This window comes from Camponotus vicinus, unplaced genomic scaffold (genome assembly GCF_025532165.1).
Source record: "Camponotus vicinus isolate PSW18456_S1 unplaced genomic scaffold, iyCamVici1.0 SCAF_5, whole genome shotgun sequence".
NCBI lineage: Eukaryota > Metazoa > Arthropoda > Insecta > Hymenoptera > Formicidae > Camponotus > Camponotus vicinus.
This window is the reverse complement of record NW_028141977.1, coordinates 17,649,370-17,676,091: the sequence shown is the minus strand read 5'-3', so window position 1 is coordinate 17,676,091 and position 26,722 is coordinate 17,649,370. Positions and strand designations below refer to the sequence as shown.

General features: G+C 35.1%; 1 protein-coding gene across 2 annotated transcripts in view; it reads left to right on the top strand.

Annotated features, from left to right (window-relative positions):
* The window catches only part of LOC145971524 (uncharacterized), a 112,831-nt gene that overhangs the window by 75,957 nt on the left and 10,152 nt on the right, over nucleotides 1–26,722 (top strand). Inside the window, exon 1 of one of the 2 annotated variants that reach the window (XM_083099266.1) lies at nucleotides 19,344–20,085. The exons of the other annotated variant lie outside the window; for it this stretch is intronic. Within the exon in view, the coding sequence (XP_082955392.1) occupies nucleotides 20,067–20,085 (19 nt within the window). The 5' untranslated portion in view covers nucleotides 19,344–20,066. Of the gene's footprint in view, nucleotides 1–19,343; nucleotides 20,086–26,722 lie in introns of those variants that run through there. 2 annotated transcript variants of the gene reach the window in all.

Here is a 26,722-nt window from a genome sequence, read left to right as displayed (position 1 = left end):
AGACGAAATTTGTTTCGTTACGAGATATGCATAAAACGTATCTCAGGATTCGCAAGATGAAGGAATTTCGCGTATCCGCCCTCCCCCCGCCTGTAATGTGTGTGTCGTGCGTGCACGCAGCTACTCTATTACTGTAATAACATGTCTCGCGAATTTATACGACGAGACACATTTGCGACAATAAGTAACAGAAATGAGTGTAACGTTACGGTAATGACGGCGGTGCGCTCGAGTAAGGTAGACAGAATTCGCGGACACGAAGATGACAGGAGGCCTCGCGTGCAAGATGTATTTTTCGATGGCAACTGTGTGTTAGTGTTGCATTATCGGGCTATGCGATCGCGCGTAGGCTAACAACGCGAAATAGTCGGAATGGAATAAATTCGCACGATTAAAACGATAATTAACGTTGCGATAATCGACGCGCGACAAAGACATCTTTTTTTTTTCCTTTCCTTTCCACCGATCTCACGCACGTCGCTATTTTGTCAGGCTAATTTAACGAATCATCTCCTGCTAATTAGCCTTTAAACGAATAATTTGCAAGCTTTTTATATAAAAGTGTAGAATGTATTATCGTTCTCCTCGCTTTTCTTATAAAATATAAGAGATTTATTAATTTTGTCATTATTCAAAATTATATAGTATAATTTTATTTTGAATAAATTGAAAGGGTAAAGATTTAATTCCGTTGGTGAATTATTATAAATAAATTTGCGTCACACGAATTTGAAGTTTATATTTGATACTTAATTTAATTGTGAGTCAATTACGAATTAAGCTAGAGAGAAAGAATGTGTGGACGCTCTGATTCATAATGTTTAAATTAAAAGAAAGACTCGTACTTCCTTCCGCATATTTTATTTTATCTCGGGATGTAGAAGGAGCTGGTAATACAGTACCGTAATATTATAAAAAAGTTACGAGCACTAAGTTAATGAGAAAGGGAAGCACAGAACAGAATCTCTGACCGTGAGAGAAGATCGCCATAATCGTAATTAAACGAGTTTTAGCATTTCGTATATCTTATAAAATCTCATTTTTATCCACTCATCAGCATAGTGTTGCCAAGGTTACTTTGCGAGATAAAATATTACATACATACATACATACATATATGTTGTAATATTAATAATTTTGTTTAAAAAAACACATGCACAAAAAATATGGGGTCTCTATAATATTCTTATGTGTTAATAATTATATTTTATATTTCGCTTTTAAACTTCCAACTTTTATGATTAAGCTTTCAGAATTTGATTTCGGTAAATAAAAAATTATTATCGATCGCAAAAATTAGAAAAAAATATTAATTCAAATAATAATTCGCGGTAAGGATAACACAGTGTTATGTACGCGATAGTAATTTTACCAGCTTCAATTCAAACCTCATTGTTTTCTCCATCTCACGTAATTATTTATTCATCGCACGTCTGCGTATCACCTTATTATCTCGCAGATGTATAATAACTCATTAGAGCGAGCTATTTTCTTTGGATTAAGATCATATCTTCGATACAATCGCTTCGAACATCACCAACTGACAATCATCTCTCTGAATTTCCGGTGTTTATTACGCTGGAAGAAACTCTAAAGCATCCGTGTCCTATCATAGTCTTGAATTCAAGATACAACAAATGCATTATGCATCACATATAACATATTTTACGTTGATTCAAAGACCAGAATCATCCTGCGACTTTGTCAGAAATCATCGAATTATGCATTACGCACATCCTTGGCGCGAGCGAAGAGACGAGGGGATTGATTCGCGGTACTGTTGCGCGAGCTAACGATAGAAGGAAGCGGAGAATCATACCTCTGCGGAGCAGAATCTCCGGGCGTGAGCGGAAAATCGACGTACCGTGAACGCGCACATCTCGCAAGAGTGCCTCTCCCTCGCCCCTTCCCGCGGTCGCCATCGCCGTCGTCGTCGCTGCCGCTCGCCTGAAGGAGCATCATCATGCGAGCGGCGAGGAGCAGCTCGCATGAGCACAAAGAATTATTACATCTTCGCGGTCTGCTGCACGAGCGACGAGGCAGCACTGCTCTTAGTCATGCCATAGTCCAAAAGTGGACTCCGAATAATTGACGGCAGCCAGCGCTCGCAGGAAACTATCGCGCGGTCTCATCATCGAATTACCCAGCGAGATGCATCTCTTCTAGCTCTCTAGAAACATCGAGATATTTTCCTGATAACCAAGAGCGCGAAGCAAGAGGCACTCTCTACCTGAAATCGCACTTCCTGACGCTATATTTTCTCTCAACTAAAAAGGAAATTATGTAAGAAGATATACAAGGATATTATACTGCAAAATCCTATTTTTTATTTTATATTGATCCTTCTATCGATATCACAGGAGAACATAACGCGCCGATTGGTAATCTTTAATTTTTTGTAGCGCCGAAACTATATCTTCCTCAACATTTTGGTATTAGAATTTTCGTCTTCAAATGATCTCAGGAATCTGCTATTAACGGCTGATTCGTTAAGTCTGGGACACCGTGTATATAAAATTATATTATCTTTTAAATGTTTTTTGTTTGTTTTCATAATAGAGGCTAAAAGACGAAATTTTTGACTAAATGATATCACATGGCTTTATCATTGAATTATCAAGGGAAAGGCATCTTTTCTAACTTTCTAAAAATATCAAGAAATTTTCTTGATAACTGTGAATCAAGAGATACTGTCTACTGAAATCGCATCTCCTAATATTAAATTTTCCCCCAGCTATTGATAAAAAGAGATAAAAGGGATCAAAAGAAATCAAAAAAAGATTATATAAGAAGCGATCGGATAATATATATATTTTTTTTAAATATTTTTTTAAATATATTTTTATAAATATTAATATTATATATATTATATATTATTAAATGCGCATCATATGATATTTTGCCGGCATATATTTTTCTACAAAAACATTATAAAGATAGAAAAAAAATTTTATATATATCCAATCGCTTCCTCAAATCGACGCGACCGCCAAGCAAAGTCGCTCGTTCATGAGAGTCAACCGAGAGTTAATGACGGCGCGTTTTATATTTGTGTTTATAGGAAAGGCGATTGTCTAATGCCGGGCTACAGAAAGTATAATCCAAGTGAAACCCTTTTCCAGTCGTTGATCGGTTAACCCAGCTAAACCGGGCTAACTGCGATAACGCACGCTCTCTGTAACGTACAATACGTATGTCCGACCGCTCTTACGATTAGACGCAGCATCTGCGTGGCCTCCTCTCGGCACCTGTGTACACGAACATCGTACATTATCTTCTCGCGTCGAAAGAACACGCCTTTGTCATCCGTTCGACAAACTCTCTCTCACATACGTACGCACGTATCTCCTCGACCGCGCGTATCTCTACATCGGAGAGCTGCTATTTGTAACGATGAAGCGATGACGAGTGTCAAAATATTCCCAAAAACGGGGCGAGATAAGGAGATAATCGCGCGGGATGAATGTAATCGCGAGATTGTCGATTCCCATTACAGTGCAATCTTTTCGCGCGATCACGAGAAACTCGTAAATAAAACGCTCGCCAGAAACAAGTGGATTACAGATGTGCAAATAGCCGGCATGACGAGAAAACGAGAGAAGAATCGAGAAATTTTATGAGAGAATGTTTCGATATCTAATCCTTTAAGGTCGGATAAATGTGATCGCGCAGATAAAATTATACGCGAATCTCTTCAACGGAATGTCATATAAATTTTATTATCGTTAACGATATAATGGGATGATAAATTATATTGCCGTAGATTCCATTATAATTTAGATAATTAATGCAAAGGAAAGAAAGTACAAAATAGTCTTCATGCGACGATCATCATTTGAGAATATTGAATTTGATTATTGATTTTGACTTTATATCTAATGGAATAAACTAGCAAAAACTATAAAAGTGATTAATATATACTACTGAAATATATTCATATAATTTTATGCAAAAAGGTATTTTTGCCTTAATTTTTAAATTTACTAATCATTATAGTTTAGTAAAAAGAAAGCATTATATATATAGAATGTAATCTTTTTTATTTCAAATTAATATATGAAATATATTTTTAAAAATAAAACTTTAGAGATATAAATGTTACTAAATTTTATATTAATTTTTACTTTAATGAGAGAAATGTGTGTGTAATAGTAATAAAATTAAAAATTGTTATCAATATAAATTTTCCATATTTTTGTATTTAATATCTTGTAAAGTAAACTAATTTATTTTCTCTACATCGTTTATAATTGTCAGATTCAGATCTATTCAAGTCTGAAGTAAAAAATATACCATTGAAGGAGTAAAAAGAAAGATAAAATGCAAATAAGTGACACATTTATTTTGTTTCCCAGAACAAAACGCATATAGAGTGTTTCTTATTTTCTATATCTTGTGCATGAACATGATAAATGTGTTAAACTTTTATCGCATCTATGTTTGTATTCATTGTTGTTAAAAAATCTGTAAGAATAGATTCGAACAGACGCGAATTCATCAAGAGAGAATTAAATTTCCACTAATTTAAGAGGAAAGGAATTAAAAAGAAGATGAATTATTCCGAACAGAAACTATCGCTCCACCAAATTTTAACGCGCACTTCGATGTATCAATTTTAAAAACATTCGTCGTATATAATGTTTGTATCGCATCGGGAGGTATGTATGTACATACACATTACCTTGCGTTACGAATATTTACATATTTGTAAGAAAAAGCGGGGAGGAGGTCGGAGACGTTGTTGCCATAGCAAGAATAACCGGCGCGCTTGTATGGATATACAATAGGAGTATTTTGTTTCTGTCTCATTTCACGTACCATTCCATGAACCATTCTCTCTTTGTCCTACATACGATCTTTCGTATAAACTCAGTACATATAAACTCAGTGGGCCCGTCTGTGCACAAACGGGCCTCTGCTAACGGGTACAATGGTCTCTGCCGGCCGGAAGCGAGCTACCTGTCTCCCACGTGTGATGCAGCTTCCCGACGAGACCAGACTCTCGAAAGTCGATACGATACCGCACAGGTACATACTTGACATACTTTTAATACTCTGTAGAAAAAGAATCTGTGAGCTGTAAAACATTAACCTTGAATATCTGAAAAAGGTCGCGTACTCTTAAGCCCCTTGCACAATGCTAGGCAACAGACAATAGAAATAAGAAATAGAACCTATTCCCAATAAATACGCGGAACAGAAAATATTCGCTAATAGGAGCAGAGAATAGATACTATTTCTGTTCTTATTGTTTGTTGTCTAGCATTGTGCAAAGGGCTTTAATAGCTGCAAGAGGAATGGGAAGAATTTTGTGCGTGCGTTTCTTTCGACACACATTTTCTATAAATCGCAAAATTTACGAATGCATTATTGTAATTTTACGAATGCATTATTGTAATTTTGGGACTAAAATTGCGAGCGTTGCGTAAGAGAATTTTTTCTTGAAAAATTACTTTGTTAATTAAAACATTTATCTTACATATTCTAATCGCTTCTATCGTGACAATAATATAACAAATTATTACAAACAGCTTGTATAAAAATTAAAAGTGTGCATTTTCCTACAAACTTCAATTGCTATCTTTTAACATTCTTGTGAAACAAGACTGTTAAACATTGACTAATTATTGACAAGAAAAAATTAGATAAATATTAAATCATTATTTATAATGATAAGACAAATGACATATGACATAACGTACGTGACGTCTGGAACATAGAGAATGTCGAGAATCGAGAGAAATATCACGTTAGTCTCTGCTTCTCTCTCCGTTTCGTGCATTTTATAATGGTCCCCGTCGACCGGAAGCGAGCTACCTGTCTCCCACGTATGATGCAGCCTCCCGACATAATGCAACGCGACGTCGAGAGTCAACTATCGTGCACACGACAGCAGATACACACAGATATACACATGCACACACGGTCAATCGCGTGCGTACATATGTTACGTACACAAAGGTACATGGAATGATATAATACATCAAATTCTATCACTTATAAAGTTGTATCTCGTTTCTGTATTTTCATTGACGAATCTGTTATTGTTGCATCTTCTTTATAATATGCATCTGAAATTATTAAGTTTATGATATATCACATATTTTACATGTATATCTATAAAAAAATTAATATATTATATATTACAATATTTTTTTAAATTTTTGATAAACATCCTTTAATTTCTGGAGAATATTAAAATGCTATTAAACATCAATTTTAGTTATCTATTCGATTTTATAAAAATAATTACAGGTAATAAAATATTGCTGTGACATTTAATTGCGAAAAATAGACATCTTGAGATTGTTGAAAATGTACATCGCGTATCACTTTTATCTTCATGTTTGTGTACGAGTGTGCGTGAGTGATACGGATTAATCATCCAGCAGCCAACAAACCGCTCTGCGTCGGTGAACGTTTTATTACATAGATGCACATAAATCTAAGCGAGCGTACGTAGATGAGGAGCAGATTACAGATCACGTCTCCGCGAGCAACACACAAGCTTTTTATGCTTTCTGTGTATCTCTTCCGAAGTCTCATTCATCCGCAAACGAAACGTGCCGGCACTACGAATGAGCAACAGCAGTCATTGGTTCACGTAAGTTCGTTCCTCTCTTTGTGAATATGCATCTACGATCTCGGGATCAAATATTTTCATCTTAAATTCGAGGCTTCCCACAATTTGTTTGAAGGAATTATTTTTTTTAGATTTTCTTAAATAAAGGCGTTTGGGGATTGCATGTATATATTGTAGTATAACATGTAAAAGACGAGACGGGAGAAAAGTTTCAACCTTTAAAATTCTTTCTAAACAAATCATAGTTATTAAGTACCCTGTTTTTTAGTGGCAATAATTCCATTGGACGAAATGTCTTTTCTTCCAAAAAATTGTATCTTTCTTTATATTGAAAGAAATTCCATAATTTGTCTCGTTATAAATCCTACTTAATAAATTCAACTTCTAAGCTTATTGTATTGAGAAATGAAACACAGCTTTATTCTTAGATTTAACCCCTAACCGCAGGTAAAGTTAGAAATAATTACAGAGAAAAATGTAATTCTATTGTCAAGAAAACCGACTACTCAGTTTTTTCTTTTTTTAGAATTAATAGTTTTTTTAACAAAGATGGTTTTCTTTAAAGAAGATATTCTCTTCTCTAATAGTCTTAAAACATACTCATCACAAGTATTAGAAAATCTCATTATCATGTACTTAAAAGAAGAATTTATTTTCTCTTCAAGAATATTGTAAAGTGTTTAAAGAAAAATCAAACTTACTTTACGCCAACTCCATGTAATAAGCAAACCAAATTTTTGTTTTAATTTAATATTCTTGACTAAAATACTGCACTTACTAAATTTCAGAATATATTCAATTAAATTTAATGCTTGTGGTGAACTTACGTTATATTTGCGGATATACAAACTTATGATATATATACTTAAAATAAATAATATTTACTTGAATACAGCATACATTTTTCTCTGTATATTTATAGCTATAGTATTGTAAATTTCCACAATTAGACCCTTGTTAAGAACGGATAAAAAACTTAGAATTTAATTGTTATTATTTTAAATCAATTTATTAATTTTAATTTTGAGAGAGATTTTGTGTCACATTTTTTATTGCTAAAAATTACGGAAACGAAAAAGATCGAGATAAAGATTAATTTACGTTGGTTTTTGTATCGGATTTTTTACTTTTCTCGTTCAATATTATTTTCTCCCTAGTCACCAACCTTATTTAGGAGATGACGCTATTTTGTGTTCGGATATTCCTCGAAGAATGTCATTGTGCTCTTTGTACTTCCGGCGCAAACGGGAAGCAATTATCGCGATCTCATTTCTGATTTCATTGATCTTTTCTCTATCGGCGACACCGCAAGTTCGTGACGGAAGTATTTCGGACAGGTGGTCCGCGCACTGCCTCTCCACCGTCGCTCCTCTAAGGTTTCTCGCGCTGTGCGTCACCATAGAGGTTTCCACGGCATCATTCATACGACAAGGTCGCTATATCCCGTCATCGTGAATACACGTCGGAAATATGGAAATTTTCCTTCAACATCACTTCGAGGAAAATGTTTCGCTTTTTAAAAATTGCTCCTCAAAGAGAGCCGATCTTGATCTCAACATATAAATTAGAAGTGGCAATTCAAGGATAATTCCTCCTTGCTGAAGAAACTTATACTTTTATGTAATTAATATAAATTTTAAAATAAATTTTTTTTTAAATTAACAAAATATTTAACAGGGGCAATCTTAAGTTATATTTTTGATATTAAAATTTTTTCTCTCAATTTTTCTCCCACATATACAGATAACGAGCACTTTATGTTTATCGTCAAAGCGGATTAATAAGGAATCATATGTGTTTGCAGCAAGTTTAGAAAAAAGTAAACATGAGCCAGACGAGAAAACTCATTTCATTTCCAGCGAGAATTCGTTAAAATAAGTTGAGCAACAAACTGGCGGTTTTTCCTCAAGCGAAATTTCCGCGACTCGTAATTGCCATGGTATTATTAGACACGCGACACATGACGTATAATTACATATACATATATTGCTCGTATGGCGTATATGTGTGTATATGTCATACATACGATTGCGAGCGTCGTAAAATTCGTCCCTTGATAAATGTATAGCGAAATTGTCATTCGCACTTTGCCATACCATGCGTATTAGTCATTGCGTTGCGTTACGTTGTGCGTACAAAATTCCGAAACGCTTTGCCCACCTCGACTACGACAAATGACATTTATACAACATTACATCGCCGCTCGCGATCGTACTGATTTGACGATAGTGTCATTAACTAGTGCAACGTACACGCGACTCCGATCGTACAGGTGGATTCACTTAAGCTTAGCTCTGCGAACTCGCGAGAAGGATGGATTTTTAATTATTTCTGATTAATTGTCGACACGTCAATCGCGTAAGTTTGTTCCTTACGTGTCTCCGAATTGAACATTTCCGATAATACGAGCGGCGACTTAATCTCGACGATATATGCATTCATTATCGTTTGTCACCAGTAGGTTAAACCTGCAACGATAAGCTACCAGAAAATCGATAACAACCCCCGAGTAGGCGAGCGCACTATGATAAAGCGTAGAATTTAACGATTTAACGGTAATCACTATACCGGATAGCGGCGAGAACGAGACGGAGATGGCGAGCGCGTGCTCCTTGCGTGTACGACGTGCATTAATGATACATATGCCAGTACCCCATGGAAGGTCGTTGATGAGCATATAATGGTGCTGGGAGAACCGAAGGTTCTAGCTGTCGTGGAGTCGAGCTAGACAGGTATCTATATTTACACAAGCCGTGCAGACATCTGTTATGTATTTGTAGTGACGTATCCACGTACGTACATGTATGTACGGAGCGGGTTCGACCCGTCATCGGAGTTGGCCACTTATGAACCCGAGTTAACTCGATAATGAGCCAAATGAGATTCGTTGTATACAAAACAATCTATTTAACACAATTGTATGTGAAGCACCATGAATATACCATCTCTTCCCAAATGTCGGTGTTTAACAAATATAATGAGGGAATTCGGGTAGACATTAGTACGCACGATGTACATTAAAAAGTTGTATATAAATTTACAACGACATAAATAATTGAAATGGAATAGATAATTAATACTACGAATTATTATTATTATTATTATTATTATTCAATACGAATAATGATAATAATAATGACATGAATAACGATAAAAGTATTAACCATTTTATTGTATAGTATTTATGCTATTGTAAATTTGTATATGATAGTTTGTTTTTAATGTGCCCTAATGCATTCAGTCGAATTTACCATAAGAGGCTAGTTTTTTAGTGAGCAATCTCATTAATACTTTAATACTTTAAAGTGCGCTCATAAGAGATAGAAGTTGAAAGAGAGAATCTATATACATCATTTTATATAGTATTATATAGCAGAGTTACATAGTATAAAATAGGTGATTTATACATTTTAAAAATATTTTTTAATTTTATTAATTAATATTGTAAAGATTTACTATTATAATAATATCACAGATATTATCAGGACTTTGATCCTATAGACAACAGAAATTGATAGAATTTTTTACAAATTTAAAACAGAGAAGTTGTCAATTTCTTTCGGTTTTTTTTTCATAAAAACATTCGTTCTATTATTCATTTATCAAGCAATAATAAATTACGTAAAAACATGGATGGAAAATTAAAATCTTCAATTAATCGTGAAAATATAGAAAAACTACATAATTTGCCTTGTGAAGCGCGCACGCGATTCTATATTATTTACTTTGAAATAAATATCATTTAGATCTCTATAAATTCGTTATTTACGACGATGAAATATTTTTATAATTGACGCAAACGCTGCACTTTGAAATTTTCTCCTCAATATGCCAAGGGAAATGTAAAACTCGTATGGAAATTTATGCGCTATTAACGATGCTCCAGATGTTTTTGTGGATTTAGTTTTTGTCACAATTGATTCAGAGAGTAATCTTATTGAAATAGCGAGACATATATTTCTGTCAACCTACTTTTGTTTTTTTATCTAATCATTTCTGTGAATACAATTTTTGATCTTTCTATATTATTCACATTTATAAATAATGACGTCATATAGATTCTCTTCTTTGTCAACAGAAAAACGATAAATAATTTATAAAATATAATAACAGTCAGAGAAAAAGTTATATCATGGGATTATCTTTATGATTCTAATTAAATATACCATTACGCTTCATGTTAATGAGTTGGAATGCAATTCCAATGGAGAAAGCAGTAAATCAACTGTAAAGATCAAGAGATAGACCACGTCTTTCCTTGGTATCGAAGCGATAAAGGACTGTCGATACTCGTGAATCATCATCGCCTTTTATGTTATCATCCGAAATTTTCGATCGGTGTTTGCTAAGCGTTAGATGGAAAATCCTAGCATGCGATATCCCAATGAGACGACGTTAATTCTTTCCCGCACTGTGTCTCAATCTTTTTAAAACAGTACTTCCAATTGCTGGTCATACTCTAACGGATAACCTACATTCGAAGCGGACTGATACGCTCGCGACCGTCTACGTGGATTAGCCAGGTCCCTTTCGTATGCAACTTTCGTAGCTTCCTCTCCTCGTACACCTTTATCCGCGCGTATATCTACGTGAGGGCGTCAGACATGCGTGCGTGCGTGCGTGTGCGTGTATGTGTGTATGCGTGTGCTCAGATATGTTGCGACTCTAATGTAAGTGGGTCTCTCGTACCAGTGCGTCTCGCGTTAAGTTGAGCAGGGAAAAAAAGTCGAGTGAATAAAGATCTGTCTTCTTCTCTCTTCCTCTCTCTGTCTCCTCTTCCTCGATCGGTGGCATCTGCTTGATCGAATTTTGAGGATCGAGAGAGGGCCGTACAAATTGTATTGTACGTATGAACCGTCATCTCTCGCCACGTCGTTTTCACACCATCTGTGCCGCGACGGTGTTGCTTTTCCGGTCCGTGAAGGTGATCTTGAAGTTTCGACAACGTGACAACGCGAAGATTGCGTAAGAGAAGCTGCTTTCCTTGCTGCGAGATATTTTTCAGCGTATTTATCTCTGAAGGTTATGAAGAAATTTATCCAGATAAATACGTACATTGAATAATTAACAGAATATTTGAATAAGTCAAAATATATTATCAAAATTTTTATCAAAATATATTATTAAAATATATGATTTAACGTATTATACGTATTTAAAGAAATTTAAAATTGCTAATGTTTTAACATAAATTGTTTCGCAATCTGATTTGCGTAGTTTTGAATCTAGAACGTTTCTATATTTTATAATAATTATGAGAAAAGATTTCTTTAAAAAATAATTTGTAAAAAAAATTTCTTCCTTTATTTACCTCGGCTATAATAATTCCGCTAATACTTCTCGCTTCACGTATGAAAATATTGATTATTAAGTAAGTTTGATAAATAAATATAACTGATACTATCACAGGATATAACAAATTATGCTAATTATAATTAATATTAAAATAATTAAATATATGACATGAAGAGAAGTCGCAATCGGAAGATTTAACTTTTGTAACTCATGATAAATATCGTGATTTAATCTAATTCATTGAATCTGATAGGAAAAATGTGACTATCCCTTTCGAACGATCGCGAGATAGTGAGATACAATATTATCTGAAAGTGAGATATGAGAATATTTCTCGGCTCTTGCGCACACACAAGACGTAACTTTACTGTACAAATCGATTTTCATCCATGACTTCATCGTCTCTATTTATTTTTCATACATTAATTATTATGTTTATCTCGGTCTCGGAACATATAATATTTATATCCATTTTTTCCGACATAAATGAACTATTTCATAATATATTTTAATTATTTAAAAATATATACATGTAACGTGAAAACGATTTTGATCACTTGACGTGAGCAAACATCATTAAGCGTAAATTTCTAATCGATAGCTAAAACTTTAGTATAATAGAGGACAACCCAAGACAAAGATTCATCATTATCAGCAATAATGAAAATGATAAATAACTTTGTGACGATCATTAAGCAATCGGTGATAGCGTTAAAAGAGTGGGCTGGAGAAAGGTCTGCTTCTTCCGCGATGATGGTCATCGCGTGAGCGAGTGATCAAAAGCCGCGTCGCTACGATTGCGAGCGTAATCTAATCTGGACCGCATGGACCACTAATTACCTGCGCCGTGCTTTATCGGCGCTGTTTCTGCGTATACGCAGATATACATCGTGACGGTGCAGACGAAAACGAATCGTTGGGACATGATTTTTATCAGGAGCGCGAGACTTTGACCTAATCCGCACCGGATGGACCATCCACCGATGACATCACCGTACAAACATGGGCGAGGACAGAGAAGCAAACAAGAGCGATCTAATCGCGACGACTCGTCACTTATCGGCAACTCTGGAGTTTTACGGAGCGGAGAAGCTATTGGCGTTGCAGCATCACCTTACGCACCTCTCTCGCTCTTTCTTTCTCCTTCTCTCTCTTTCTCTCTATCTCTCTCTTTCAAGGACCCGCCGTGGAAAAAATGTCGCGTCTTTACAGATAAGACTCGATCACGCGCATTTCGATAAAATTCTTTGAGATTTCATTCGTGAGATTTCATTTCTCGAAATTTCACAAATTTTCCCTCAAATTAATGTATGCATCTCACTATAAACATTGCTGCTGATGAATTTCCATGGCTTTTAAAAATATATATGGCTATATATCTACCAGATATGTGTGTGCATGTGTGTACATATTTATCTTCATATCACGCATCAATCCGAAATTTTAAAGATATTTACAGACTCTAGGAAGATATTACTCTAATGAGTTTTTTGTTTCAACAATAAGATAAATATTTGTTTTCCAATGATTGTTTCATCGGATAACTTCCTTTTATCTCGCGTACCTGGTAAGGAGGCTGACTCACAGAGAAAGCGTGATGGTTACACTCATATCTCTATAAATTTCCGAGTTGATTATATTTTTGAGATATATAATATTGTAACGAGGAAATTCTTTAGTTCAATCATTAAATGTATATTGTCTCGTATTTCTCATACTTTTAAGCGGCATCATTTTCACCTGAAATTCTCATAGATTAAGCTACAGAGAACTTTCTAACGTTATATCTCATCAATTCCAGAAATACTTCTTGATTTCTACAATTTTCAAAAAATTAAAAAATGACGTATCTTTCTCTGATCTCAATCTTGGATCTCATTTTAATGTTTAATTCACAATTATTAATTATTATACACTTATACGTACAAACCTATTAATAATGAAAATAAATAGCTATTTAAATAACAAAAATAAAAAATAAAGAGATTATTTAAAATAAAAAGAAACAAAGAGTTAAATTATTATTAATTTTATATTATAAATTGAATTGAATATAATTGAATATATATAATTGATTTTTATATTAGCAATTAAAAACTTCTGTGACCTAAATTTCAATATTATAAACGACTATCAACTCTATTGTAATATTGTGTAATACTGGATAGATTTTTTATCTTGAAAAAAAAAATCAATTGTAAATAAATATATCAATTGTGTGGCTTAATTAATTTAAAATAATAATTTTATTTCCAAAAAATCTTTTTATGAAAATAAAATTACTTTAAATTAATTTAAAAATTTGACTACATATTATATAAAATTGCATATAACATTATGAAACACGTTATACTTTTGTTATTTAATTTAATTAATCTATTATTTACATAAAATTCTTTACCTAATTTAAAAATTGAATTATATACTTTTATTAGCTATAAACAGAAATATAAAAAGAATAATAATTGTGTCAGTAGAAAAATCTATAAAAGAAAAGAAAAAAGATTTATTTATTGTAAAACAAAATTAAAAAGCTTTTACAAGAGAAAACGTCACGAATCTTAACATGCTATATAAAATAATTTTAAATAAAATTTTCCCCTTAAAAATATCTTAATGGTTGATATATGCACAAAACATACAGGTGAAGAACAAGTCAATACAGGAGGAAAAAAACGCAAATGCCATATGGCAACTTTCATATTCTCAGCTTCCTTGCTGCTATATTTTCCAAAAAAGATATACGACAAATCTCTTTTATCCCTCAATAGTATATAATGGCTGATAAAATTATAAAAAATGTAAAATATATATCTCTTGGAATTTTATAGCGATACATTTTTCTTTGTATAGAAAAAGCGAATTGAGAGAGAAAGAGAGAGAAAATATCAGGGAATATCTTAATTTTTTTAAGCGCATATTATAAAGATTTATCGAAAGTTTTGTGTGTGTATCTCAGTTTTAAATTTCAATTTTTATTCTAGTTTTTATCAAGTCTTCAAAGTTTTCCTCGGTCTTTTTTATAGCCAAAGATATCTCTCTTTTACAATTTATATAAAATAAACTTTTCTACATCTGGTAGTAACTTTTGTAGATCTACTTTTTACACACAATCTTTGTTACCTTTTGAAAGATTGTCTTTTTCAATATGTGAGAATGTGTTTTACTTTTTGAAAGATTGATTTTTTTTCCAATATGAGAGAATGCGCTTTGAACACTCTCTAGTGCAGATGAAATAGATTTAGAACCTATATATTGAGAGGATCCTAGTCAAGCATAACTATAAGGCATAGACGGACATAGTGTCAGGTCACATAGGCGGCCATAGGAGCTATAAGCAGAAGTCCCTAATCTCTTACATTTATTAATCTTTACAATCCAAAATCTGGAAATCATTATATCGTCTTCCTTTGAAAAATTGTTAAAATTTTTTTTGACGAAATTCATTCTATTATACTTATGACTAATTCATCATTGTAGTAAACAGGTAGACAAAGACAAATCTGTATTGGAGACGGCGAAAAAGCAATCAGCCACCCGTTTCAAAATATATCTTCTAAAATACAGATATGAAAAATTTGTTCTCATATTCCAGGTATCTCCGGGAAATATTCAGAAACATTTGTCAGAATTCGTCAGAAACATTAGAAAAGCCGGCGCGGCTTTTCTTTTTTTCAGATAGACCACAAGACGGTTGAAAGATCAACTGAATTTCTTAGCCCATGAATTAGGTACATGATCTCTACACCGAAAAAATTGTATTCTTAACTTAAGAATATGCCACTTATCTTTAGAATATATATCACTAAAATAGGCACCAAAAGGATCCTCTTAAGTTAAGAAGGAATAAGTTAGGAATCTTCTAAAGAGATATTCTTAATACACAGAGAAAAATATTTCTTTGGATTTAATAAATTTTGTTGAAGTCAAATAAATTTAATTATTGGTCTAAAAGTTTTTTTCCGCCTAATTTCAAATAATCTGTTTAATATTCTGAATCCCAACAAGGAATCCAGATTATTAAATAAATTATTTTAAATTCAGCTTGAAATTAAACTGATAAACAGTGATGTCAGAAAGAGGACGGCTCACATGCACACAGAGAACCTGTGTGTGAGCAGCGTCCTCTCTTTCGCACCACTGCTAAGGGAAAAAAATATACTTTAGATCTTACGTTAATACAAGTCCTTTATATACATTTCATGATAAATATTGAATACGAGAAAAATTAAGAGTGGTGTCGCCGCGTAGCGAAGAAACATGTCGCGCACACGAAAATCGAGTTGCGGCGTAGAAGTCGCAAATTAAGTATATATTCTTATTCATTAAGAATATATTCTTATTTATTAAGAATATTTATTAAGAGAACTTATAAAGTATACATTTCAAGAATACAATTTTTTCGGTGTAACAGTTTCTAAACACAATGACAAAGGTCCCCGTCTCTCCTCGGTCTTATTTAATCATCATTCTTGTGATACAGTCACGGGATTTGAAGTTCAGGTCGAATTAGCACAGACGAACATTTTCTTTTTTTATACTTATAATAATCATGTTATAAACGGTTCTCAGCTATTCTTAAATATTATCTTGTTCTGTAGAAAAGAGAAAATTTTCAATCAAACATATTTGAGAGATCAGCCGATCATTAAATATACATTTTTTGTAACAAAATGTAGCTCTATTGTTGCCGCAAAAATATTCGGATAATATCTGGATAATAAAGAATATGAAAAAAATATGAAAAAAATATGAAAAGAATATGAGATAGATTAGTTCAGTAATTTGAATAATAACGCGCATAATTTGAATGCAGAATACACCAAGGCTACTACATTTAAAAAATTCCATTTATTTATTATTATTACTATTAATTTTTTATTATTTTTACCTTCGATTATTTCTAAATATATTTTATTCGATAAGATATGCGTTTGCTGTAAACAAGACTAGACACTTATTTTTCTCTCTGCCTCTATCGAGCCGCGTGCTTGACAAGTGACACGTGCCATCTTGCAATTTTATCGGAATCGTAAATAGCGCAACGGTTAACTATTGTCTCTATTACGTCTTGGCGAAACTCGCAAGTTCGAATATACATTATCTATGAAACTTTAACGCTCGCGGTCATCCATCCAATGACGTTGACCTTGCGTCTTATCACGTAGAAACTGCCACGAACGGTCTTGACGATTTGAATAACGTTTGACGTGTCATCGAGATCTCTTCCAGTCGTGTATTGGTAATAAAAAAAAGCTTTTCGTTCCTTCGATTATTCCTTCTGTCTAATATTTCTGGCAATTCCACCGCGCAATATTGCACAATATTGCTCCGAAGCAATTTCATTAATCCCTCGATAGCAGCAAAGGGAGAGAAGATAATGGTGAAGGGAGGGAAGAGAAGGTAACCTGATTTTTAGAGATAGCAAGGCTAAATCAGGTGAGAGATCGATGAATCGGTGTCGCGGACTCGCCCATCGTTTCCAGAAGGGAAGCATCGCACGTCGTCATCAGACGCGGAGCACGTAGATGGTAAAGAGACGATCCATCGAGGGGGGTGGTCGTGTGTTGGTGTGGGTGGCAGATGCGTTAGGCGCCGACTCGGCTCCAACCGTCATTCGTGTAGTAGTACGTCGGCGCCTCTCTGCAAGAGAGAGAGAAAAAGAGAGAAAGAGAAGGAGAGAGAGAGAGAGAGGAGCATCGGGAGCAAAAGAGGACGAGTAGGGGAAGGAGTCAGAAGATTCTTCGTTGCGAGCGAAGAGAAGCGGTGGGGCAAGAAGGGCGAAGGTTTGCTCCGGTGGAAAACGTACTTGCACATGGGCGTCTGCAAGAAGGGGCAGTGAGAGTCGGTTATTCTTTACGGTCCGTTGAGGCACATATTTTTTGGAAGGGGAAGTAGGGGAAAAGATGAACATATTTTTAAAAATCGCCTTAAGACCTTGTGGCTCGACGGTTAGTCTTTCAAAGATGTTGCAAAGATGTTCCCAATAGTTGACGATAAAGAAATCGAATGTAATTGTGCCAAAGACTTTTCAATCAACTGTCACAAAACGTCATTAACAGAGGAAAAAATTTATTTTTATATTTTTATATTTATTTTTTATATTTTTTAATTTATGAACCCCACACATTATGTGAAATTTTTTATTCCTAGTGTTCTTCTAGAATAGTCGTATTTGAAACACTACGTTTTTCAATTGGCTTCTCTGTGTGTGAATCGAATTACGATATTTATATGTGTACATTACAGACTCGTAAAGCAAATAAAAGCGAAAGCTTTCTCCGATACAAGATATTTCTTTGAACATATGTATGCACGCATATATAATGCGTAAAAGAATGCGCGATAAAATCACATATCTGAGATTTTTCCTCTAGCTCATTAGAAACGTAGAAAAAGAAAGAGAATATAAACATTTTCCATAAATGGTAGATATTTTCTTTCTTCTACCTCAAGATAGAAAGATAACATTCCAAAGTATTGTGATGACGTAACTCTTGTGACAATTAATAATTAAGATTTGCACGCTATAAAACAGGGAATGTAAAACATTTGGACGCAAACCTCATGAACCTCAACGAGATATTATGTTGAAAATTATTCAATGAAACACTGAAAGAAATCTTATTGAAACAATTGTAAAAAATAAATACAGTCGAGTATTTAAACATTTTTTAAATGCGAAATTAATTGTGAATCCGGAATTCATGATATCTTTATTTTAAAATGTCTATTATTAGATTTATTGTGCACCAAGACATAAAATTTTGTCGTAAATATGGTGTCATATTCCAATAAGAACAATTTACCACTCGTAAAATTCATATTTGATGCAATCATTTTTCGCAATAATATCATCTTTAAATATCAACTCATCCATAAAATTAATGCGCGCTGCCTTTCCCTGTCAATTAGATGGCATTACGCATTACTGCCTAATTCGTCATTACACTAATTTAATATATTACATCAAGCCTTTATGTCTTTTTACACGCAACAAAATTAAAAAATAAAAAATATACTCTACACATCCTTGAGATAATCCAGTGTAACTATTAATATTCTCGCTCTACGAAGAATAAGAGAAGAAAAAGCAAGCTCCACAACGTAAGGTCAAGGGCGCAAATATTTCTCGAGGGAAAGTAAAAAGAAGAATCTGCCGCGTCGGAGAGAACATTTCCATTCGGGCGCCCATGTATCCACGTAGTAGATGGTCGGACGAGCGGCGGTTCATGGTGCGCGCGCGCGGGGGTGAGAGCGGACGAAAGAGAGGCGAGAGTGGTGGGGGGATGATCGGCGGGCTCGCCCGCCGGCAGAGGAGAGCGCGCGGGTGAGAGAGACGGCGCGCGCGCGCGCGCGCGGGCGCGCGGGGTCGGACGGCGGACCAATCGGAGGAAGGGATGATGAGGTAGCGGCGCACACAGGCTGAGAGAAACTGTCAAGAGAGGCATTACTGCGCGGCGAGTCGGCCCGTCGTGACCCGTTCTCCCATGGATCTCGGGGGTCCTCTCTTCTCGCCGTACCTCTCTTCCCCACCACGCGCGCTCGACGGAGAGAATTGCATCCCCCGCCCACCCTCCTCCACCACTCCGTTCCTACTCTACGAGCGTCGCCGTGTGGTCGCCCCCGCCACGTTTCACCCATCCCTCGAGAAGAGTCGGGGTCCCTCTCGTTTCGGGATCACCGCTCAGACGCTCCGAGGACCACGAAGCGGACGCCACGACTTGTTACCCGCGCTTCTCAGTGTGCTGCTGTACGCCGAGCGGTGACGACGACGACGGAATCGAGGAGTCTGAGTCTGCATCTGCAACTTGCGACGAGATTCGATTCATGTAACATCCCGTTAAAGTGCGAGGAGCACGGGAAGAGTGAGATCGCTGTGATAGCTGGTAGGAGATGCGCCTTTATGGGCGTCTCGTTGGATTTTCTCTGTCGGAGCACGAGTAGCGGTTCGCATTCTCCGAAGGTGCATCTCTGGATCAATCGAGTTCCCGGACTTGGGGGTGGGGGGGAATAACGTCCAAGTGTACGCGATAGAGCGGTGTGTGTCGGGTCTGACGTACTCTCGTACTTCTTCTTCATAGACGGGTGTTTAAAGTGTAAATCAGTTCACTCTTTGGATGCTGGAGTTTGGAGTTCCCATCTCGACGGTGCGATACCTAGGCTAGGAGCAAACTCCACCTGCATCATGGAATATTCGAAGAAAGGTATGTCTGTTTAGAAATCAAGTTCCACGAAAAGCTGATATTCTGGCTGATCAGCCTCGATCTCTGTTGACTGAATATTTACTACGGTTTTTACGCATTGTGTCGTCCCGCCAAATAATTTCTTTTTTTTCCGTAAAGAATCTCGCGATTTTGTTGCGAGGATCGATAAATTCCTTCTTTCGCGAATGCCAGCGCCGTTCTCCTCGATACTCCGTTATTTTTTTGGGGGGGAATTTATTTTGTTCAAAGTAGAGGTACATTTTTTACACACACGTGTGTTTGTTTCGTATGCTATCTCGTCACGTGAAATTTTACAATATTTAAACATACAAATCGCGCGTGCGGGCGACTCACCTGTTCGCGTCATGGTCATGTTAGAAAGAGCGAGCTCCAAGTTGAGAGATTCCACGAATGAAGCTCACGAGATAACGAGATTACATCAATTGTATTGGTGACGCAATTCGAGGTATCGCGAGTTGTTCGATCATCAAATTTATAGTCAATCGTCGCGGCCAATTTTTTTCATCTAATTCACCTTCAGGCTGTTAGATTTTAAGCGATGGCCCGATGTAACGTTACACATTACTACACTTTTACACTACATTTCGACAAATTGATGATTAATGAATTATTCTCTTTTTTCGAAAATAAAAAAAAAATTATTGCAGAAATGATATTAAAATTGTCAATGTTAAATATATAGGAAATATTTTGTTACGAAATGTTGCTCGTAAAGATTGTTTCTCCATGAAAATCAAATCGATATCGAATCTCCTTTTTCATGGAATAATTTCTCGTCATGAGTAATGTGTCTCATCGATGTTCTTGACGATAATGCCAGAAGGGGGTAATTCATAAATGTCAGAGGGTGCGACGGATCTACACGTCGCGATTTGATGACGCGTCGAAATTTTAATCTCACTGCTATAGCGGTATATTTTTGAAGGAGAAATGGTAGCTCGAATTTAAACAGATAAGGACCTTTATCACCGAAATGCTTTTGTGAAAGTCCGAGTGATATCTTTGCTTCCTAAATACGGTCAAAGGCAAACACTTTCCATATTTAGTACGCGATTTTGTAGAGATGATATGAAAAATATTTACGGTGTAACTTTGAACACGCGATGTAACGGACTTCTAACTTGAAAAAGTATATTTAATTCTACTACAGTAAAGAAGCTGCAACGCAAAGGAGAAAGAAATAAAGATGTAATTCAAAGATAAAAGATATTATATCTGTGAAAAAATATTTGATTTTAGAGTTGCCTTTATACAAACAACTTCCTTCTTTCTTATACATATTATAACTGTTATCCTAATAATATTTATTTGACTTAGAATAATCATAATAAAAAAAAATCTTTGTTTTTAATCTCGAATGATTAAGATGTTATCATGACACGGATAATATCGAATATTTGAAATTTCATATATATTACGCTCTCTAAAATTTAACACTTTATAAAATACTCAATAATTGTTTTTTTTCAATGATATTATAAAGATTTGAAGAATGCAACTTTGATTGTAATGACGTCTCGAGGCAATCGCTCAAATCTATTTCAAAAGCATTATAGAAGATTAATAATGCCATCGAGAGCTAATAGCTCTCCAGCCATTGGAATTTGTTTGATAAATATATTAAGATCTTTCTTAATGAATATATTAGGAATTCTTTGTATTTGATCTTTATCAAACATTTTATATATGTGTATTGAGTGTGTTTAGCAAAATGCACTATGTATCGAATTTAATTAATACACTATAGTATATTAATATACTATAATTAAACTATATTATAGTGTGTGCACGCGAATGTGTGAATGTTATATCCGAAAAAAAATTTCTTTCTTCTTGATAGAGAGAGCACAAGGATGATTATGCGAGCGGCTCCACGAAGCCTGAATTAGGGTGTGGTACAGAAAGTCAACCGCTCCCTTTTTCACCCCAGTAAAGGGGCGCCCTTCGGTAACGAGATAGATTAATTAGCGATGTTTATATTGACAAGAAAGTGCACGCGTTATTATAACTCTCGGATAACTTCTCGCAAAAATTGCAGTGTGAACGAATATCCCGAAGATGTTATCACCTGCATAAATTAATCATCGAAATAAATTATTTCGAATGCATATTTTTCTCAAATAATTTATCGATAAAAAATATAATTATTTTCGTTATGTTAATAAGAGAATTTTAAAGTGATTAAAACAGAGATTCTTGCATATATTTGCGTTTAATTTTTTTATCGAGAAAATCAATCATATATTTTTATACTTGATTCTCAATAAATTATAATCCGTATCATTACATGTATTTGTTTAAAAGATTTTTAAATATTTTGTATTTGAGTGTCTCTTCTTTAATATTGGAAAATAATTATTCTAATTTACGCTCTCATTGTCAGACAAAATTCTTGATCAGGATATTTGTAAAAAAAATGCACGTATTTCGAAACGAGAGATGTCTTAATCAAACTTTGCTCTCAATATTCGATTTCGCATACGGAATGATATTCAATGATAAAATGAAGAAGGGAATGGTGAGTGAATGTGGTGAGTGATTATCGATCTTACTTTCAAAAATAAAGTTATTTATTTTTCTCGGAAATTTGTAAAGATTATACTGTTTACATTTAAGAAGACTATACTTTATCATATTTATCGAAGATAAAAGTCCGAGTTTTGAAAAAAATTCACGATGCTTTATTCTCTTTATTCTTAAGAAACACTCGAAACCGAGAGATAAACCGATTGATCAAAATTGATTTGATGATTTTATGAAATTCAGATCTAAGATTAAAACTAATTATTTTTATAGATATTTAGTATAAAACATTAATAATACATTATCGAATTGCTGCAAGAATTAATGAAACGACAGCTTAAATAACATTCGCTGTCTTAATGATACAGAGCGGTCCATTTTTTTCACGCAGATCACAAGATCAGAATATTTTTATGAAACCAAAAAATAATGTTTTATCGAAAAACTCAATGCAGATGATACACGGTCAGTTTCTATTCGCGATTAAAAATCAGACGTCCGGCGATCGCACTTATCGTAGCTATTCTGTCCTTCTCCCATTCCCCCGTCTCCTCCCGAGGCGTCGTAAGGTCGGGCTAGGATTTGTATAGGCGTTATTACGGCGACAATCTATAGATGCGGTCGTAGGTAGGTAAGTCGGTATGACAACGGCGTCTAGGTACATGCGGAAACACTCGGTTGGGCCACGTATACGATTGGTACTTTGCGGGACATCCTCCACGGGGCACCTCGCGAACTCTATATTCGCCCTCTCACGGTCGTGAAATTAATGAGCCGCGACGGACAATTCCTTTCTACGTCGCGCGTCTTGATAAACCGTCGAGTCGCATCCCTTGGGAACGTCTCCGCTGACCGGATATAAGAATGTCGATTTTATTTTTCGGTTAATATAAAATATTTCTTGGTTCTTTTTAAGTAAACTTTTCTATCTTTATCTTAGTACTCTGATGTAGAGATACAGATAGAAAATGTCAATAAATATAGAGAATGTCAATATATAAATATAAATATAATTTGAGAACAAAGTTTGAATCGCGTTTTAATTGCCGGACCACTGGTAAAAATTTCGGCAATGTTTGAGATTAGGATGAGTTAAGTTACGGAAGCTGCGCAATTCATGAATTTCAAAATAAAAACGTGAAAGTAGTCCCGAGGATAGAAACCTTGCTAAAAATATCTCTGGTAATAAATCAAAAAATAAATTGGAAAAAATCTTGCTTAAAATAAGAAAAAGATATCAATTCTTACCATCTCAATTCTTTTCACTCTTGTGAGTTTGCGATAAGATCTCGAATTTAGAATAAAAAGCAATATAGCGAGCAAGTAATCTTGTTTGAAGTATTTTATTATGTTACAATATATTAAAGAACTTATATATTTTGTTAAAATTAATTATATATAATTTTATGCTAAAAATTTAATTATATTTTTAATAATTTATTTACGCTTTTAATCTATCGTGGAAAATAAATTTGAAAAAGAATTAAATAATTATTGATTTACAACGCGAAATAATGTTAAACCTGTTAATGATCACTAACAAAATTACTGTCAAAATAGAATAATTACTTTAGTTTGACATCAACTTAATTCGACTAAACTGAGTTTTTTATATTTTATATAAAAGAAATCGTGACCCAAATTTCACAAAACATAAAGAATTTAAATAGAATGTTACAGATTATGGAAGCACTAGCTTTCGAAACAAATGTTTCATCTCAAACCGACTGTCCATTCTTCATGAGGACGGAAATTTCTTAATGTTTGAATCAATGTTGAAAAATTACCTGTCCTAGTTGTTTTATCTTTTTTCTTTTCTTTTCTTTTTAAAGAAAAAAATGCGTGTTCGAATCGATTGTACGTTTCGTTACAATCGATAAACAAAAAAGAAAATTAGAGGGGAGGATAGAGAGGGGGAGAACAAAAGAGAGGGAGAGAGTATTCGTGCGCAAATTAAAATAGTCATCCACGGGTACGAAGGGTTGCTCCGGTGCGTTACGAATAGGCAAATCCAAGGTTGTCAGAGAGACGACTCTCGAAACATACTAACCGCCATCTTTATTTCTCCTGCGTGGTGCGTGGGTGTATCCGAGCGTGGAAGAAGCGGGGATGATGAGGGAGAACTGGACGGAAGGAGGGGAGGTTGAGACGAAGAGAGGAAGGCGTCAACGTCGAAAGGGAAAGAGAGAAGGACAGCGAGGGAGGAAAAGGGGACCGGGTATGAGATAGCAGGGTTACGAAAATGGGGTGGGAAGAGGAGAGGAGGGGAAGAGAAGGGAAAGCAAGAGAGAGAGAGAGAGAAACCAAGAGAAAGAAGGAAAAGGACGAGACACGAGCGTGAGTCTGTGGCTACGGGCAGGAAGGAAGACGAAGAGAAGAAAAAACGCGTAGCGTGATCGTCGACGGTAGCGGCGGACGGATGTCGGCGGTGAGAGAGAAGGAAAAAAGGGTGACGCGGAGAGAGAGAGAGAAGGAACCGGGGAGAGACGGCGAGCGAGATGTAAGAAAGAAGGAACGGAGGGTATATCCAAGCGCGCGCGAGATAAAGGGGCGAGATAAGCGAGGAGAGGAGAACGCGAGCGAGATAAAAGGAACGGACGGCTCGGCGACGGTCGGCTCGAGAGGGGAACGGTAGGGTGCGTTGGAGGGAGAGCGCGGCGGAGGGGGAAAACGGAGATAAAAAAAAGGCTCCGGGAGAGATGAAAGGCGGCGGCCAATCGCGACGCGGCACGGCGTCGGGTCGTCGTCCCCCCCACCACGGCTGCTTCAGCGCAGCATCCTACGATTCGTAGGTGGCATCGGGGAGCGAGCGAACGGAAATGCGCATGTACGCCCTTGTGCTGACACGACACTGCTCCCTTTTTCCCTCAAGGCTCCCCCGACGAGGTCCCGGCGAGGGTGCAATGCAGATATAGGCGTGGCGTTCTGTATGGTCCTCCAGCTCGTTCGCTCTCGATTCCCTTGAAACCGTGCGATTACGGGACTCGCCCTTCCCGCATTGGTTCCTCTCGATAAATTCGTCCATTTTTCCCTGCGTTAGTTTCATGATCTTTTCTAACGAAACATATTTTTTTTATAGACAGAAATTTATACATAATAATTTAGATATGCACAATGTCTATCTAATCTATTAAGGAGAACCTAGACAGATTATAGCTACGTCAAAAGTTAATAAATCATATATTTCGAAAATGATGAATTTGATATTGCGCAAAGTACTTTTAATCTTTGAAAATATGAAATTAATAATAGTTAATTTGTGAATTGAAGTAAAGGTTTGGCTTGTAGAATATAATTTAATCTCAAAATAAATATTATCTTGTATCGAACTAATTTTTTTACGATTGCATCACGAAAATTTTATAGCACGTAAAAATTTATGAAAATAAAAATTTTAATTCCACAAAGCCATCTAGTTCCTCTTTAATAGCGCAAGATAAATTTTTATGCGTTCTAATTTTACATCAAAATGTAATAAATTGTATAAAGATCACATATTATGTAATATATATGTATATATCACACACAAATACATATATGCATCATATATATGCATGTACTATATCAAAGATAGTTTTATAAACTTTTTAATAAGATAAAGTCGAATTTTCTGCATTCATTTATTTGTAATTAAGTATTTCAGTTTACGACGTAATTATTTATTTTTTCTTACATTACATCTTTTGAGCACAAATCCACATGCGAGACGTGATATCTGCTTGTTATTCAATCTAAAGCGCATTTAATCCCATCGTTTGATCTCATCTTTGCGTGGAAAAATCTTTTTTATTTGTGTACTTTTGTTACATAAACCGGTTATGAAGGTGTGTTTATGTTACTATGTGTTTATATTACTATCATTGTAAGATATTGGATATAACGGATTGGAAGGATGCATTTAAAATATAAAAAAGACTTGGTTATTAAAGAAAAATTCTCAAGTTAAAAATAATAAAAGAAAATTTCGCTGAAAAATTAAGATGCCAATTTTACATTTATGCTGAATAAATTTGTCAAACTTTGTAATTTTCTAGCTTTGTTATCTGTATCATGTAATTAACACCAACAATACACTGAATATTCGTTTATCAAT